General features: G+C 39.6%; 4 protein-coding genes across 5 annotated transcripts; 2 read left to right on the forward strand and 2 right to left on the reverse strand.

Moving 5' to 3' along the window:
- Window positions 1-1,159: 1,159 nt before the first annotated feature.
- On the reverse strand, window positions 1,160-2,595 carry LOC124632754 (malate dehydrogenase-like). The gene has a single exon (XM_047167714.1). It carries the CDS (start codon window positions 2,593-2,595, stop codon window positions 1,549-1,551), a length of 1,047 nt encoding a protein of 348 aa, XP_047023670.1. The 3' UTR covers window positions 1,160-1,548.
- A 560-nt stretch (window positions 2,596-3,155) lies between these two features.
- On the forward strand, window positions 3,156-4,243 carry LOC124632652 (malate dehydrogenase-like). Its single transcript, XM_047167558.1, has one exon. The coding sequence runs from the start codon at window positions 3,156-3,158 to the stop codon at window positions 4,149-4,151; it is 996 nt and encodes a 331-aa protein (XP_047023514.1). The 3' UTR covers window positions 4,152-4,243.
- A 9-nt stretch (window positions 4,244-4,252) lies between these two features.
- LOC124632651 lies at window positions 4,253-11,736 on the reverse strand. Of its 2 annotated transcripts, none has more exons than XM_047167557.1 (12): window positions 11,335-11,736; window positions 11,212-11,244; window positions 11,069-11,134; window positions 10,251-10,657; window positions 9,644-9,787; window positions 9,294-9,420; window positions 9,133-9,219; window positions 8,988-9,045; window positions 8,798-8,905; window positions 8,179-8,340; window positions 5,762-6,037; window positions 4,253-5,021 (listed from the first exon to the last, which is right to left on the reverse strand). In XM_047167557.1, the coding sequence occupies exons 1-11, from the start codon at window positions 11,410-11,412 to the stop codon at window positions 5,766-5,768; spliced, it is 1,542 nt and encodes a 513-aa protein (XP_047023513.1). In that variant the 5' UTR covers window positions 11,413-11,736; the 3' UTR covers window positions 4,253-5,021; window positions 5,762-5,765. The 2 variants fall into 2 exon arrangements, with proteins under 2 accessions (XP_047023513.1, XP_047023512.1); XM_047167556.1 differs by having other exon boundaries at window positions 8,798-8,908; window positions 11,335-11,735.
- A 960-nt stretch (window positions 11,737-12,696) lies between these two features.
- On the forward strand, window positions 12,697-15,230 carry LOC124632260 (nuclear pore complex protein Nup50). The gene is made up of 2 exons (XM_047167025.1): window positions 12,697-13,171; window positions 13,446-15,230. Exons 1-2 carry the CDS (start codon window positions 13,004-13,006, stop codon window positions 15,015-15,017), a joined length of 1,740 nt encoding a protein of 579 aa, XP_047022981.1. The 5' UTR covers window positions 12,697-13,003; the 3' UTR covers window positions 15,018-15,230.
- Window positions 15,231-15,534: the final 304 nt, after the last annotated feature.

A 15,534-nucleotide genomic window follows, 5' to 3' on the forward strand; every position in this document is an offset into this window, starting at 1 on the left:
AGGGACAAATCACCTGATGATAACCCACCTCATCGTAACCACAGATGACTTTATAATGTCTGTAAAATAAAGCCAAACGTTAATGCAGCACGCAGGCAATCACAAACAGTGTAGTGGCAATAAATGGTCCTTACAGAGGTGTAATCACCGGTCTCTCGACCCTTAACCCTCGCTCAAGTTAACACCGTCAGACGGCGGTCGTCAAGACCGAAAGACATTAAACTCAATGTAACGCCGCGGCGGACCCGTATGGCCGCTCAGCGATTATCTTAAAGTTAACCCTGTCGTTACGATCCTTATTTGCGGTTGCACCGAACTGAGAACGCTCCCCGCCTGTTAAGTTAGCATCACATCAAATTATATTGGGAGGTAAATTTTAACACATCTGGTGAGCGCAGAGTCCTTTTATGCACCTTGTTTCACACACATTTTTTTCTTATGGATTATGGATCTTTTGGGAAGTATCGACTTTTTACATTTTAATAAATAGGTGTGATTTGCTGATTCAGTAGATACCTATGTATATCAAAACAATTTATGTAGGTAACTAATTGATATCTACTCTGTCATTCAATACAGGTACACAGCATACCTACTTTGTGCTGTATGAAGGCAGCTATGTAATCAACTCTATTGAAATGGCAACAAACCCCAAAGAGGAGAACGTTAGAATCAGTAATGGAACACGCTTCAATGTGAACGCAGCCATACTCGTTCTCCGTAGTAGGTACGAGGAACAAGGCACTCTGGCAGTTACAATGTTCTCCGAATGAGATGCGACTCGGATGGCCGCTTTGCGTCACCAGCTCGCCATTTGTCCGATATTGGACCGTTACAAGTGAATACCGCACACGTCAGCTTCGATTATGTCCTCGCAATTCCTATCGCTTTGTTTTCAATGGTCTCGAGAATGTTTGGTTTGTAAGTCCTTCCTTACTGAGAAAATGAGAATTGAATTTGTAACCTTAGTGCGTATTATGGTACCTTCCTAAAGTATAATACACTTAACTATCACATGTAATTATGATGATCCGGGTACTTAGGTAATGCTGCTATTAAATATTGCACCCTACCAACGCAATTATTGTTTTGTTTTGGCCCCCCGCCAATCGATGAACCTCTTCAGTCGAAGTTATTACAATTATTTAGTTTGGTGAATAGTTAAAGTAAAAATATTTGATATAATTTGACGTTTGTATATCAACAGTAGAAGAACTTTTAATAAAGACACGGACCCCCAAATTGCCTACATAACAGAAGTTCCTAGTTACATGGCAATTCATATCTCACGAATAACCTCTTGAGGAGGACCACGAGACCTAACCGTTTTGTACGCACAATATGTACGTCAAATAGTAATTAAAGTAAAAGTCCTAATACCTAGGTGCAACAGGTTATCTAAAGTTATCTTTAATTTTATTTCAAAGCCTACGGTTTTTCCATGTCATTTCAATACTTAAATAAAAAACGACCGTCTTAAGGTCTTAAATAATTGGCACTTTTTATTTATTTCTTTTTATGTTTTATGTAAATAGACATCTACAAATGTTAATATTTTGGCTTCATTGCAAACTCAATATACCTAACATACTCTTCTCCAAGAGTCACGTCTCTATTAATAACAGGAACTGAAGCAGTCACCAGAAAAGATTCATAGTCACTGTAAGTAAATTCACAACATGCCCGTATGATACCATAAGGTCCTATTACAGTAGGGCCAGAGAAAAATCTTGTTCCAAAGTGAGGATTGGCTGTATAACAATTTACTACAACTTCACCACCACAAATAGCTTCTATCATTAAATTGCAGAACTCGTTAAGGGACCACGCCATACCCAGTACCGCGGATTCACAACCTTGTTTTTGGAATACTATTTCTGTCCCTGATTTTCTCACAAGACGCGTTAATGTGTCTGCTTGACATGGATCTATAGTATATTCGCTTGGGCAGATATTTGAAAAAAGTGGTATTACTGTATCATCTGAATGTCCTCCTATTACGGGGAGGAATAAGTTTCGACAGCTTACTTGTAAAGCGTGTGCAGCGTAAATGCGGGCCCGGGCGGAATCAATGTGCGTCACACCAAACACCTTAAAAGGGTTATATGCGCCATATTTATACAAGAGAGCACTCGCAAATGGAACCATTGAATTCAGTGGGTTTGTAGAGATTGCAAGGAATGCTCCAGGATTTTCGTCGGCGATTGCCCTGCAAAGCCTTTGCATAGCGGGAGCATTCGCAGCAATCATTTGTTCTCGACTATTACCTGGCTTACGTGGTACTCGCTGAGCCATCACGACTAGTTCTGAACCTCGAACAGCAGCATGCAAGCCATTTACGCCGGTGAACCCACTCACTTGCGGTCCTCCAGGTAGGTGACCCAATTCCATTGCAGCTCCTATATTTTTTTCATCGTCATCGTATAAGTTCAGCTTCTGTAGTTTGAGGTTTTGTTTTAGCAGAAGAGCCAAATTTGCACCTACTTCTCCTACGGCACCAATCACAGAAATTTGGACATTTCTCACCGATATATGTTTCAATTTCGACAGCACATTTTTATTTAAAAGCAAACCGATGCTCTTCTTCTGAAACATGTTAATTTTGTTAAACAATTGTACGTTTTATAAAGATCTGTTACATTGTAAATGTGGTGTGCCGGGGGTGTGCCTACACTTGACATTTTTTGTTGACAGATATTATATACCAAAGAAATCCATAAACTGCAGAATAGATCAGAAAAGCAAGTGCATCTGTAATGATAGCTGCCCGTTTTTCACTGTATTCTACAGATAAACTCCATCCAAAGGTTGTCTAGAAGAAATTGCTATTTAGCAATAAGACCGCCGATTGTACTGTGTTTTTGTATGTTGTGATGTCCTGTGTTGTGTCTTGGTGTACAATAAAGAATATTTTGATTTTGATTTGATTTTGATAGAACTCTTTGCATGACACACAAATCAAAGCTAACTTATTTTTAACATTTTCCGGCTGTATTTTACGTTTCTTTTTAATGTCAACAATTTGCATCAATATGTTCCTAACGTCAAATTTTGGTTAGTCAATTTAAAATACATTAAAATCCCCAAATTGTCGTGGGTTGGGAAGAGGGATTTGGCTAATTTAAATGTAATGATAAAATATTTTTGTCGCCAAAATGAATAAATTAATAAGCAGAAAATTATTTCAAGTATATGCGACAAGCAAGAAGCATTATCAAGTGACCGTAGTCGGCGGTGCGAGCGATATTGGACAAACACTATGTTTACTGCTCCGAGCTGAACCTGCCATCACCAAGCTCGTGGTGCACGACACCCGAGGACAAACACCCGGCGTTGTGTTGGATTTATCGCACATACCTACTGAGGCTAACCTACAAGGATATACTGGCGAAGATACTCTGGATAGAGCTCTCAAAAATGCTCACATTGTTATAGGCGCAGGAGGACTCATCCGTAAGCCAGGTATAACTGAAAAACTATGGTTGTCAGCAAATACATCTTTTGTAAAAACGTTAGCAACGAAAGTAGCCAAATTAGAACCGATGCCTTTTCTGGGTATCGTGACAGAGCCAATTAACAGTGTTATTCCAATGGCTGCCGAGGTCTTACGAAACCATGGAGAATATGACCCGCGAAAATTATTCGGTATAACTGGCATAGACGCGCTACGTGCTCAGACACTATATGCGGCTCAAAATAACTTTAACCCTCGCAACTGCATGGTACCTGTGATCGGCGGGCATTCTGACAAAACTGCCATCCCTCTTCTTTCACAAAGTCAACCCGATTCAGCGTTCGACGCTAAAATGTCACAAGAGTTCACTTTGAAGTTCCGAAAGACAGACGACAGGATATTAAGGGCTAAGAGAGGATTTTCACCAATTCTGTCGGTTGCATTCAGCGCACTGCTGTTCACTCGAAGCGTGCTGGATGCGTTAGACGGCCGACCAGCGAGAGTGAACGCCTTCATAGAGAACAACGACTTTGGTACTTCATACTTCGGCGGTCTGGTACATATTAACCACGTGGGAGTTAAAGAGATGCAGAGGTATACATCTCTCACGCAGTACGAATGCCAGTTGCTGGAACGTAGCTTTGACGAGTTACGCAGAGATGTGTTAAAAGGGAAAAAAGTATTAGAATTAGCCTAAAAAAATAAATTCATAGAATACTGAACTATCCAGGTTGTTTGTTGAACTGCATAAATGAGTATCATGTGACATATCGTCTCACCCGTTTCAATAAAAAAATATTAACCAATTTACGAATATTTATTTACATAAGGTATTACAATTAGGGATCTCATACAAAGTACGTTTGTACTATTAACAACCTAACGAAAAATAATCATATCACAGAGAACAATTTAAGGTTGATTAACATATGGACAGTATCCATATTTCTTAGTAAACGTTGTTTGTTGTCTTAATTACAAAATCTTGGCTTCCTTTTCTACTTGTATACTAAAAATATTTTAACTTAGAAAAGGACGGACACTTGATTATAAAACGGTGAATACATTACAAACAACGTTTAAACTAAAACTTAGTTGTTGCAACAAAATTAATTCTACATCTAACTGACAATTAGTACATCTACACTAAATTAGGAATCAAATACTGAACACTTCACTTTTGGCTAATTATTTGATTTTATTTAATAGAATTGATTTATATCCACCCGATCAAGACAAATCGTGATAGAATACGTACTACTTCTGAACTACTTTCACTTCCACATTTCAAATAATACATTTCCAGTAATTTGACTCTGATATAAGAAACTCTGTAGAGAGTAATTAGATAACAATAAAAAATCTCGTGAAATATATAATTTGATACAAGTAAGTAAAAACAAACTTAATTGAAAATGTCCACATGTTCCAATAACGAAATTATTCGGGTGTCCAAAAAACACTACATTGAGACTACTGTAACTCCATAGTAAAACCATAATCAATCTAATTAACATCAACACCGACCACGAATCACGAACACGAAGAGACGCATCAGACCTTAAACCTGTAACAATAAATTTTAATACCTCATAGACCAGCTGATTACCTAGCTTTAAGCGTGTTATTCCATTATTATCCGTGAAAACCTATAATTGGCTTTCTGTTTCTATATATGTTTACAACATTGTCTTGTATAGCCGTTGGTTTTCCAATAAGTAAATAAATAAATAAATAAATAAAGTTATAACTTTAGCTTGATAAAAAAAGAAAATATACAAACATTGCTAAATCATCATTTTGGTTGTTCCTTCTTCTGCATTATTACTTTAAAGAAGAAAGATATGTATGTAACAAATAAACTCAAAAACCACTGGACCGTTCACAAAAAAAAAAAATTTGAAAGCTAACCCTGATTGGCTATATTGGATATTTATACAGGTACGGAGAAATGAAGAGAAAAGCGTTTATTTATGGTGAACTCAAAAACAAGTTGGATTGGCCGTTTTCAGAAGTAACATGCATTCATCGAAGTCGCGGTAAGTAGTTTAAATACCTCTCACTTAATATTTAGTGCACAGCATAGTCCAGGAATGGCCATGCGACCTTTAGTCCAGTCGATCGTTGCAAAGCACTAAATTATGGTGTTTTTAATTGAGATTTCAAGTGATACGTCAATGGTAGATCGCTTGAAGTTTCTTTAGTAAACAGTAGATTTTGGGTCTTATTAAGTTGGCTGCCCCATGACATAGACCCACAAAAATATGGAGGTAAAGTACTACAAAAAAATAAACATGAAATACTTACAACTTCATTCCTCATTACTTTTACTTATTTCGCTGCCTGACTCACTGACGGACGTAGAACGGATGCTTATCGACGTCTCTTTAAATTGACTAATGAAGTCTAGAAGTTTCTGAAGGTTTCTTTGAGTCTTGATCTGGTCAGCTAATAGTTGTCTTTTCTCTGCATTATGTTCGTCCAAATTCTCTTTCAGGCTTGCGGCTCTCATTTCAAGTTTACGTAGTTCCACACATAATTTTATATTCTTCTCTTGTAAACTTTTACGCTCGGCTAGTTTATCTGAAATAAAATATACAAGTGTAAGTTACTTGTTATCCTTTTCTGATCTCTCTCTGGTCGTGCCGGATTGCCATCGGACCATGAGAGTGAAGGAATAGTAAGTGCACCTGTGTCTGTGTAAAGGCTTGTGCACTATAATATGTTCTGCACAGTTAGTTGATCTCCATATATCAGAACAGCCGCCGCAGCCGATATCGGCTAGGAGGACATCATCCTTTTCTATGGGTGGCCTGCGATGATCTATTTACTGAACACTTTAAAGTGGCCGACAGCTGCTGCCACGTGTGCTGTGTCACATGTATTTACTTCTATGGAGCTACTATCGACCCATTTCCCTCCTAAGCCACGTATACAAGCTGTTCCCAAGAGTGATCACGAACCGACTTGCGCGAAGACTCGACGAATTCCACCGGAGCAGGCTGAGTTTCGGAGCAGATACGGCACCAAAGACCACATCCACACAGTGCGGCAGATTATACAGAAGATCGAAGAGTATAATCAGCCCCTGTGTCTAGCATTTGTGGACTATGAGAAGGCCTTTGACTCGGTTGAAATCTGGTCTGTTCTGGAGTCCCTGCAGCGTTGCCAAGTAGATTGGCGATACATCCTAGTGATGAGATGTCTCTACGAAGCCGCTACAATGTCCGTCCAAGTACGATATCAGCAAACAAGGCCCATACCGTTGCATCGAGGAGTGAGACAAGGGGATGTTATTTCCCCGAAACTGTTCACTAATGCAATGAAGGATATGTTCAAGACGCTGAACTGGTAAGGACGCGGCATCAACATCAATGGCGAACACATCTCTCACTTGCGATTTGCTGACGATATCGTCATCATGGCGGAAACGCTGCAGGACCTACAACAGATGCTGAACTACCTGGCTGAATCTTCTCTACGCATCGGCCTATGGATGAACTTGGACAAAACCAAGGTCATGTTCAATGAACATGCTCTACCGGAACCGATTGCGATACACGGCGCCGTTCTCGAAGTTGTTCGGAAATATGTATATCTCGGGCAGTTAGGTAGAAACAACTTTGAGGACGAGGTGAATAGGAGAATTCAGTTGGGTTGGGCTGCATTTGGGAAGCTACGTCGAGTCCTAACATCGTCGATCCCACAGTGCCTAAAGACAAAAGTCTTCAAACAGTGCATCCTACCTGTCATGACTTACGGAGCCGAAACGTGGACACTGACGGTACGGCTGGTCCACAAGTTTAAAGTCGCTCAGCGGTCTATGGGAAGAGCTATGCTCGGCATTTCTCTTAGGGATCGCATCAGAAATGAGGTAATCCGTCAGAGAACCAAAGTCATCGACATAGCCCACCGAATCGGCAAGCTGAAGTGGCAGTGGGCTGTCCATATTAGCCGAAGAACCAATAACCGTTGGTGTATACGAGTTCTAGAGTGGAGACCACGCCGGCAAACGTAGTGTAGGACGTCCTCAGGCACGTTGGAGTGATGACTTGCGCAAGACGGCTGGCAGGAGCTGGATGCGAGAAGCCGAAAATCGATCTCAGTGGCGTGCACTTGGAGAGGCCTATGTCCAGCAATGGACTGCGATAGGCTGATGATGATGAGAGCTGCTTGTGCGTGGCGGGGTCGGGCGCGGCGGCGGCGCCGTGCGGCTCGGGCAGCGCGCGCAGTCGCCGCCTGCAGCCCGTGTGCTGTGTCACATGTATGTACCTCTATAGAGCTGCTTGTGCGTGGCGGGGTCGGGCGCGGCGGCGGCGCCGTGCGGCTCGGGCAGCGCGCGCAGTCGCCGCCTGCAGCCCGTGTGCTGTGTCACATGTATGTACCTCTATAGAGCTGCTTGTGCGTGGCGGGGTCGGGCGCGGCGGCGGCGCCGTGCGGCTCGGGCAGCGCGCGCAGTCGCCGCCTGCAGCCCGTGTGCTGTGTCACATGTATGTACCTCTATAGAGCTGCTTGTGCGTGGCGGGGTCGGGCGCGGCGGCGGCGCCGTGCGGCTCGGGCAGCGCGCGCAGTCGCCGCCTGCAGCCCGTGTGCTGTGTCACATGTATGTACCTCTATAGAGCTGCTTGTGCGTGGCGGGGTCGGGCGCGGCGGCGGCGCCGTGCGGCTCGGGCAGCGCGCGCAGTCGCCGCCTGCAGCCCGTGTGCTGTGTCACATGTATGTACCTCTATAGAGCTGCTTGTGCGTGGCGGGGTCGGGCGCGGCGGCGGCGCCGTGCGGCTCGGGCAGGGCGGCGCCGCAGCGGGCGCAGTCTCCGCCGGCGCGGCCGCAGCCCGTGTGCTGCCACACGCCGCATGTGGCACACCACGCCAGCAGCGACGCCACGTCTGTAAACACACATACGTCACTCGTATCACATCGCTCGCTCACACTCATCTATACTAATATTATAAAGAAGTAAACTTTATATTTTTCTGCGGGGCCCAACAGAGCCATGGCCCGCCGAGGCTTGAGGGATTGTTTGAAAGAGTTTCCGCGGCCCTGGTACAAAAGGGCTCCAAAGGAACACGATAATTTTTTTGTCAGTAAAAGTCTGATATACTATCACAGCTGCCAACCCACAGCGGGAGGGGTCATTTGATGATTTTAACCATCGATAAAAAAAGAGAACTTGTCGAATATAAGAGGAACTGATGGCTAACACTGTCCTTATCCCAATATTATTTGGGGTAAGCTGCAGCCTGTTTTCTCCTTCCATACTCTTTTATCTATCATCAGCACGAGTAACATTTAACTACAATTTGTTCCGAGCCTCCAATCAAAAAATATTATGAAACCACTTACCATTTCGTCCACACACATGACACGCTTTTTTCTGTGTTGCATACACAGGTTCCACAGATAAGCTCGCCGGCAACGTTGCCGCCCACGCGGGCTTGCCGTTGCTCCATCCTGCTAATATAAAAAAAATACATCAATAATATCACATTTTGGCATAATCTAGGTTCAACATAATCACTATGGTTTTCCTTACCTTTATTTTCCGTTGAAGATCCAGACGGAGAGCCTTCGCGAGACGTTTTATTCTGCGACTGAAACAATACAAATTATGATCAATCAATAGGGAAAATAATACCTCTGTCCAACGATATTTTGATTTTAATATTGTATGAACATACCTGTTGTTTTCGTAGCTTTGCGGACCTTGTCTGTGGAGGATCATTATGCGTTTGCAAGTATGGAAACTGGTTGTACTTCTTCTTTTTCTGTTGATTAGAAAAAAAACTAATAAGTTGACGGACATTTTGAGTGTATAGATTAATGTAGATGTTATACTTACAGGTAACATTTCATAGTTCCCATACAGGAAATCATTTCTGTTAGTACTCGTAGTGGATCGCTTGCGACGCTCATTTCGCTTTTTCTCTAACAGCTCTCTTTGTAACGGTGTTATTAAACCTATCAGTCTGAAAGAATTTTGGAAGCATTAGGTATAAGGTGCGTCGCCGTAGCTACGCTCAAAACGCCATATAAAGTATCAAGAAAACATTGAACATCAAACATTGTAATGTTTTTTGCTCGCAACTGTAATTTCAATAAAAAATAACATATAATACAACTCATTAACAAGCGAGTAATATCTTCCTTCACTTCTTTTGTCGTATTTCATGTGGTAATAAGTAATATTACCTCAAAAAGACCTCTTTGGTGACAGGCTCCCCGGGCTCAGGAAGCGGTGGCGGCGAAGGCGTCGGAGAAAGCTCTCCAGCTTGAGATGAATCTGAATCTGACTTCTGCTCTTGCCAATCATTGTTATCCTGGTGCTTTGGTCCACTGCCAAATAAAACACATTTTAATTTAATTTTCAAAATGTTACAAAAATCTTATTGTACATATAGGGTGACTGGTAATTAAGAATAGACATGTGAACAGATGATTCTACTGATGATTATAACTTATACTTCTCCTAAAACACTTTTTTTTTCACTAGTTTTACCCTTTTCCTTATTATCAACAGCTGTCTGAATCTGAACTTAGGACTTGTGCCATCTCTGCTGCTGTATTGTGTTTAAACTAATGAGAATAAAAAAAGTTCCTTTTGGGAAAGTTGTTTTTATCATGAGTATAAACACTTGCCTTAATCTCTATATATTTAGACACATTTTGATGGTTAAACTACACTTCAAAGGCACCATATAAAGCCAAGAAAAGGATTGGAATATTGAAAAATACTTAAATCAATTTCCTCTGCATTGATCTGACTTTTCTAAATAAAGAACATCTGAAACACACATACCTAAAAGCTTCTTTCACTTTGTTTAAGACATTCACAAAATTGTTTCTACTATCATGCACAGCATTGGGCAGTTGAGAAAAGTTTCTCTGGTATTTATCTTTGTCATCAGTCTCACTGTGATTTGAGTTTTCCTTCTCATTAGATAACTTTATCTCAATCTCCACATCGGATACATTGTTGTCTTTTATTTCATCGCTGTTGTTTTCAGTTTTTATATGTATTTCATTGAGCACAGATGGCTTCAATAATGATACTGTTCTATTTCTGCTACGATATTGTATTTGATGGTCCCTTAGTTGTTGTGCCACATATCTATTGTCATTTTCAATATTAATGTGCTTGTTACGAGCCTTCAGCCTTTGTTGGTACAGCTCTAGTTCTCTACGTAGCCTGTCCACCACTAGTTTCTGCAATGGAGAAAATATTTACTACACTTTTGTTTAATTTATTTGTGATAAATGCAAACAATTTGTGATGGTGAAAGGAATTCAAAATAATGAATTATGTTTACATTATTGTATAATCCCATATAAATAAAGGTATTAAGTGTATCTATACATCTTCTATTTAAAAACCCATAAGAATATATATTTTTTCCCAATTATTTCTGTGCTTACCCATGTACAGATGCATTGTTTGATACTCACAAACAAAATCTTATGACTAATGAAATTTTTTGGTATAACAAAACTGTAAAAACCATTGTAATATAGACTTTATCTGCAAAATAATGAAGATTTGCAAATCACATGAGTATGCTAAAAACCATGATAATTAAAATTCATACTTTTAGTCAAGAATTCACGAATGTAACTTACTTGAGTCTGTCCAATTGCGATTATTTCTTTCTCAGCTTCATTAACTTTAGATCTAAGATGCATGTTCTGCAAACAAAGCACACTCATGTTATTCCAAAGAATAAATAACATATTTATTTATAGCTTAAAAAACAATCACTTACGTTTTCATCTTCTTGAAGGCGCGCAACCCAAACCTTAAAAAGAGTCAGTTAAACATCAGTAAACTACAAAACTGTATTTTCTTCAATAAAAATAAAAAGTAATTTACAATCATTAAAACCAACCTGATGGATTCGAATCGCATTTTTCAAGTCCGACTGGGTTTTGCGAATATCTTCCTTTATTTCATTAGAAACTTCCATGTTTTATCTCGATTTATTAAACTAAATAACAAGATTCATTAAAAACCTATAGCTATTTATCAACTTATAATAAAAATTAATCAAAGTATAGTTCAGTTCGTGAAGAAACAACTCTTCCTTGTTTCACTCAAAAACGCGAAATAACTATTGCGCTTTCAGAAACTTTACACTGCGCGGGACGTTTATTATATAACGGAATCAAAGGAAACTGGACATTTTAGTATATTTTTTTAAATATAAATCGATATGAAGCAAAATGGATTATAAATTATGTTAACAAATATCAACTTTATTCAACGAAGTGAGTTGAATTGAAATAATTACACACACACACGTTGACAAGTTCATGCACTGGTCATACATACGTACATGCACAGATGTTCTATGATAGACATGCATGCCATCGTAAAACTGGAACGCTCTCATGACTGAAAGAAAGGGCATACTCTTTCTTTATCTCTCTCTCCAATGTTGGTGCATGAATATTTCAGGTTTGGGCTACTAAACTAGGCTATGCTCTGTATCTCGCGGGCCTGAGTTGCGATAGTCTTCTTTATTTATTTCATCTCCCATTAATTTTGCTACACATTCAAATGTCAGTAAAAGTCGTTCGTTAATTGTTATCGCGCAGCGCGCTAGAATTTGTTTCGATTGTTTTTAACGAACTGTCCCGTGTAGACACGATTGTGCTGTGTAATATTGGCATGCAAGGGCACAACTTAGGCCGGCTCCACACGTTGGTACCAACGCTCGTTCCAACGTTGGACCACAAACTCGGTGAGGCGTACACACGTTGGCCAATGAACTAGTTCTGTCCCGTCAGGGCCAATGTGAAGATGTCCGATACAGAAATCGGAACTGCTCTGAGAAACTCGGAATTATTATTAAAAAAAATATTTTATGATTCTTTCGAGTTGCGTTCCATATTATGGGGTGTACTTGATATAGTTCGATAAATTGTATTTAATTTTTTCATTAGTCCATGCCGGTGGTGATTTACTGGATAAGGAAGCCATTTTTACTCGACGTACGCACTCGCTGCGTGTTGTAGTAAAACTGAGCAAGGCGCCAACGTGTGGATAGATCGCCAACGTTGGCGCGCAGATTCCTTTGATTAAACCGACACGTTACTCCTACAAGCCAATGGTTTTCATACCAGCTACTTTTACGATTTACGGACGGATCTTCGGCATATTTCCTCGCAAATGTCCTCGCCTCGCCTCGGTGTGTGAGACTTTCAACTTACTGTCATTCATTCTATTTTTTCGATTATCTATATTCATTCATTCTTCCATTCAACGAAATCAATGTCGTCGCCTGTCGGCCTGTGGAATAAAGACGTGAAACTCATTTTAAAATTGAAATTCATGATTCTGACAATAGATATTAACTTATTTATTATTTAATTCAGTCTAGAAGTGTACAGCAGTATCGTGCCGGAATTCAAATACCTATAATACTTGAGATTAAAATATTTTGGTAGATTGAAAACGACATGTTCATGCTGAAATTTTCATCTTGATTGGCGCCACGACAAGGATAGTATTTCCACGAGTATTTATATTATTTAGATCGTTTTACTACCTTCAGCATGTCTGTTAAACGTCAAGCTACGACTGAATTGAACCATGAGAATTGGGATCAAGATGATCCCGCCGACCATGAAGAAATGGGCAGTTTCAAAATTGCGCCGAAGGAAATGCTTGAAAAACGTGTTATCAGAACTGCAAAAAGGCGTAGCCAAGTTACTGGTGACGAGGTAAGCTCATTGATTCACTTATAAACTTGTAAAATAACTAAAGACATACAAATAAACGTAGCATTTAAATATTCTGGTCTGATGTCCGTTTTATAGCCTACAATCTGAACACATTTAAATTACCAAAACAATGACTCCCCTGGACATAGTTCAGATTAAAAGGTTCACTTCTGGCTGGTTATATACACAGAGTCAACAACGTGTATAAACACATAATGTAATGTTAACTCTACTAGCTGTATGTGTCTAACAATTATGATTGTACTTATTTCAGCCAAAGAAAAGTGTCTTCAGTGGATTTAGTGGATTCAATAAAGCTCAACCAGCCTCTTTTGACTTCTTGTCAAAATTAACTAATGGAAGCAATGACAACAATGGTTCATCCAGCAAGGCAGATTCATCGGTGACATCGAGTTTGTTTACAAATAAGCCACTTGCAAGTCCAAGCAGCGGTGGTTTTGGCAATCAATCAAATACAACACCAACCAAGTCCCCATTTGGTTCTCCACAAATTCCGTCAGGCTTCTTTGGTATTCCACCTCCAAGCACACAGCCTTCAGTATTTAGTACATCTAAAGCTGACTCCACTGTCAATGATTCTCCATTTAAAATACAGACTGTTACCAGCTCAACAGATAACAATACAGATTCTACAAAATCATCTAGCGCACCAGTTACCTCCAGTAAATTTGACATTCCAACAACCAGTTCTAATAATGTAGCAAAGTCATCATTTTCAGGCTCCAATTCAACTCTATTTAAAATCCCACCATTGCCAAACACAAATGCTGTACAAAACAAATTTGGTTTGACATCAAAACCAGAATTAAAAGCTAATAACACAGAGAAAAAAATTGAAGATACCAAGAATGATAAAAAGATGATATACTATTCAAAACTAAAAGGTTTGAATGAATCTGTATGTGATTGGATAAAAAAACATGTGGAACAAACTCCTCTATGTATACTTTCACCAATATTTAAAGATTATGACAAGTATTTAAAAGAAATACAGGAAGAATATAAAGGTTCAGAAGAAGGAAACAAAAAACCGGATGATAAAAATCCAACAAGTGATGCGGAAGGAAATATTGCTAGCAAGCCTGCAGCACAAAACGAGACATCAAAACCATCAATTTTTAATGTGTCACCAAGTTCTAAATCACTGTTTGCTACTCAAAGTTCTCCAACAGCAGCAAGTGAAAAACCGGGCTCATTTTCGTTTGGGGTTGGTTCATCTACAAACACTTCAAGTACAATCACTACCAGCTCAGCAGGATTTTCATTTGGTGCCATTACTTCAAGTACTGCGAGTGCGGTAACATCTTCTCCTTTCTCATTTGCCACAACCACAAGCACCACAGCAGCCAATGGATCAGCAGCGCCATTTTCCTTCGGGATTGCAAAGCCTTTCAGCTTTAATTCAAATGTAAAACAAAACACAGACACTGCTGAAGAAGCCAATGAAGATGAAGATGCACCACCTAAAGTGGAATTTACACCAGTTGTTGAAGAAAATTCTGTTTATGATAAGCGCTGCAAAATATTTGTTAAAAAAGATGGTAATTTTGTTGACAAAGGTGTTGGTACATTATACATAAAAAAAGTAGAAGAAAGTGGAAAACATCAGCTACTTGTTAGAGCCAATACTAACTTGGGCACTATTTTAGTGAACTTGATATTAGTGTCTGCGATCCCTACACAGCGCATGGGCAAAAATAATGTTATGTTGGTATGCATACCTACACCAGAATCAAAGCCCCCACCAACACCAATCTTAATTAGAGTGAAAACTTCAGATGAAGCTGATGAATTACTAGAAACTTTAAACAAATATAAAACATGAAGTTTTAATCTACTATGTTAGTTTATGCTTAACTAGTTATAAACTTTTTACTGTACCTATAATATAGCTGGACTAGAGTAGCCATTTTGTTCAGAAATTGTATTTTTTATTAATTTTTTTTTCTACATAATTATCTGAATGATATTGTAATCAGTAATAACATTATTGTAGACCTTGATCATTCAATAAAAAACTATTCATATTGCATAAGAAGTACCAGTAATTTTATGTAAGCCTTTGGTTGACCTTAATTTGCCTGTTTGTGATTTGTTTCCCATGTTGATCTATTTTGATAAAGTAGTAGCTAGGTATCCAGAAGGCTGGACACCCAGGATTTCCAGATGGCCTAATTTTTACCAGGTCTGGAAGTAGTTGCCTCAGGGCGCGTGTGGTAGATAGTGTACCTATAAATCCGAGTTTGAGTCAAACCCAGCATAAAAACAGCTGGACAACAATGAAACAGGAACGAGTAAAAACATAAATTCACGCGGACAATGTCGGTCTAAAAAGCTTATTC

This window comes from Helicoverpa zea, chromosome 8 (assembly GCF_022581195.2).
Source record: "Helicoverpa zea isolate HzStark_Cry1AcR chromosome 8, ilHelZeax1.1, whole genome shotgun sequence".
NCBI lineage: Eukaryota > Metazoa > Arthropoda > Insecta > Lepidoptera > Noctuidae > Helicoverpa > Helicoverpa zea.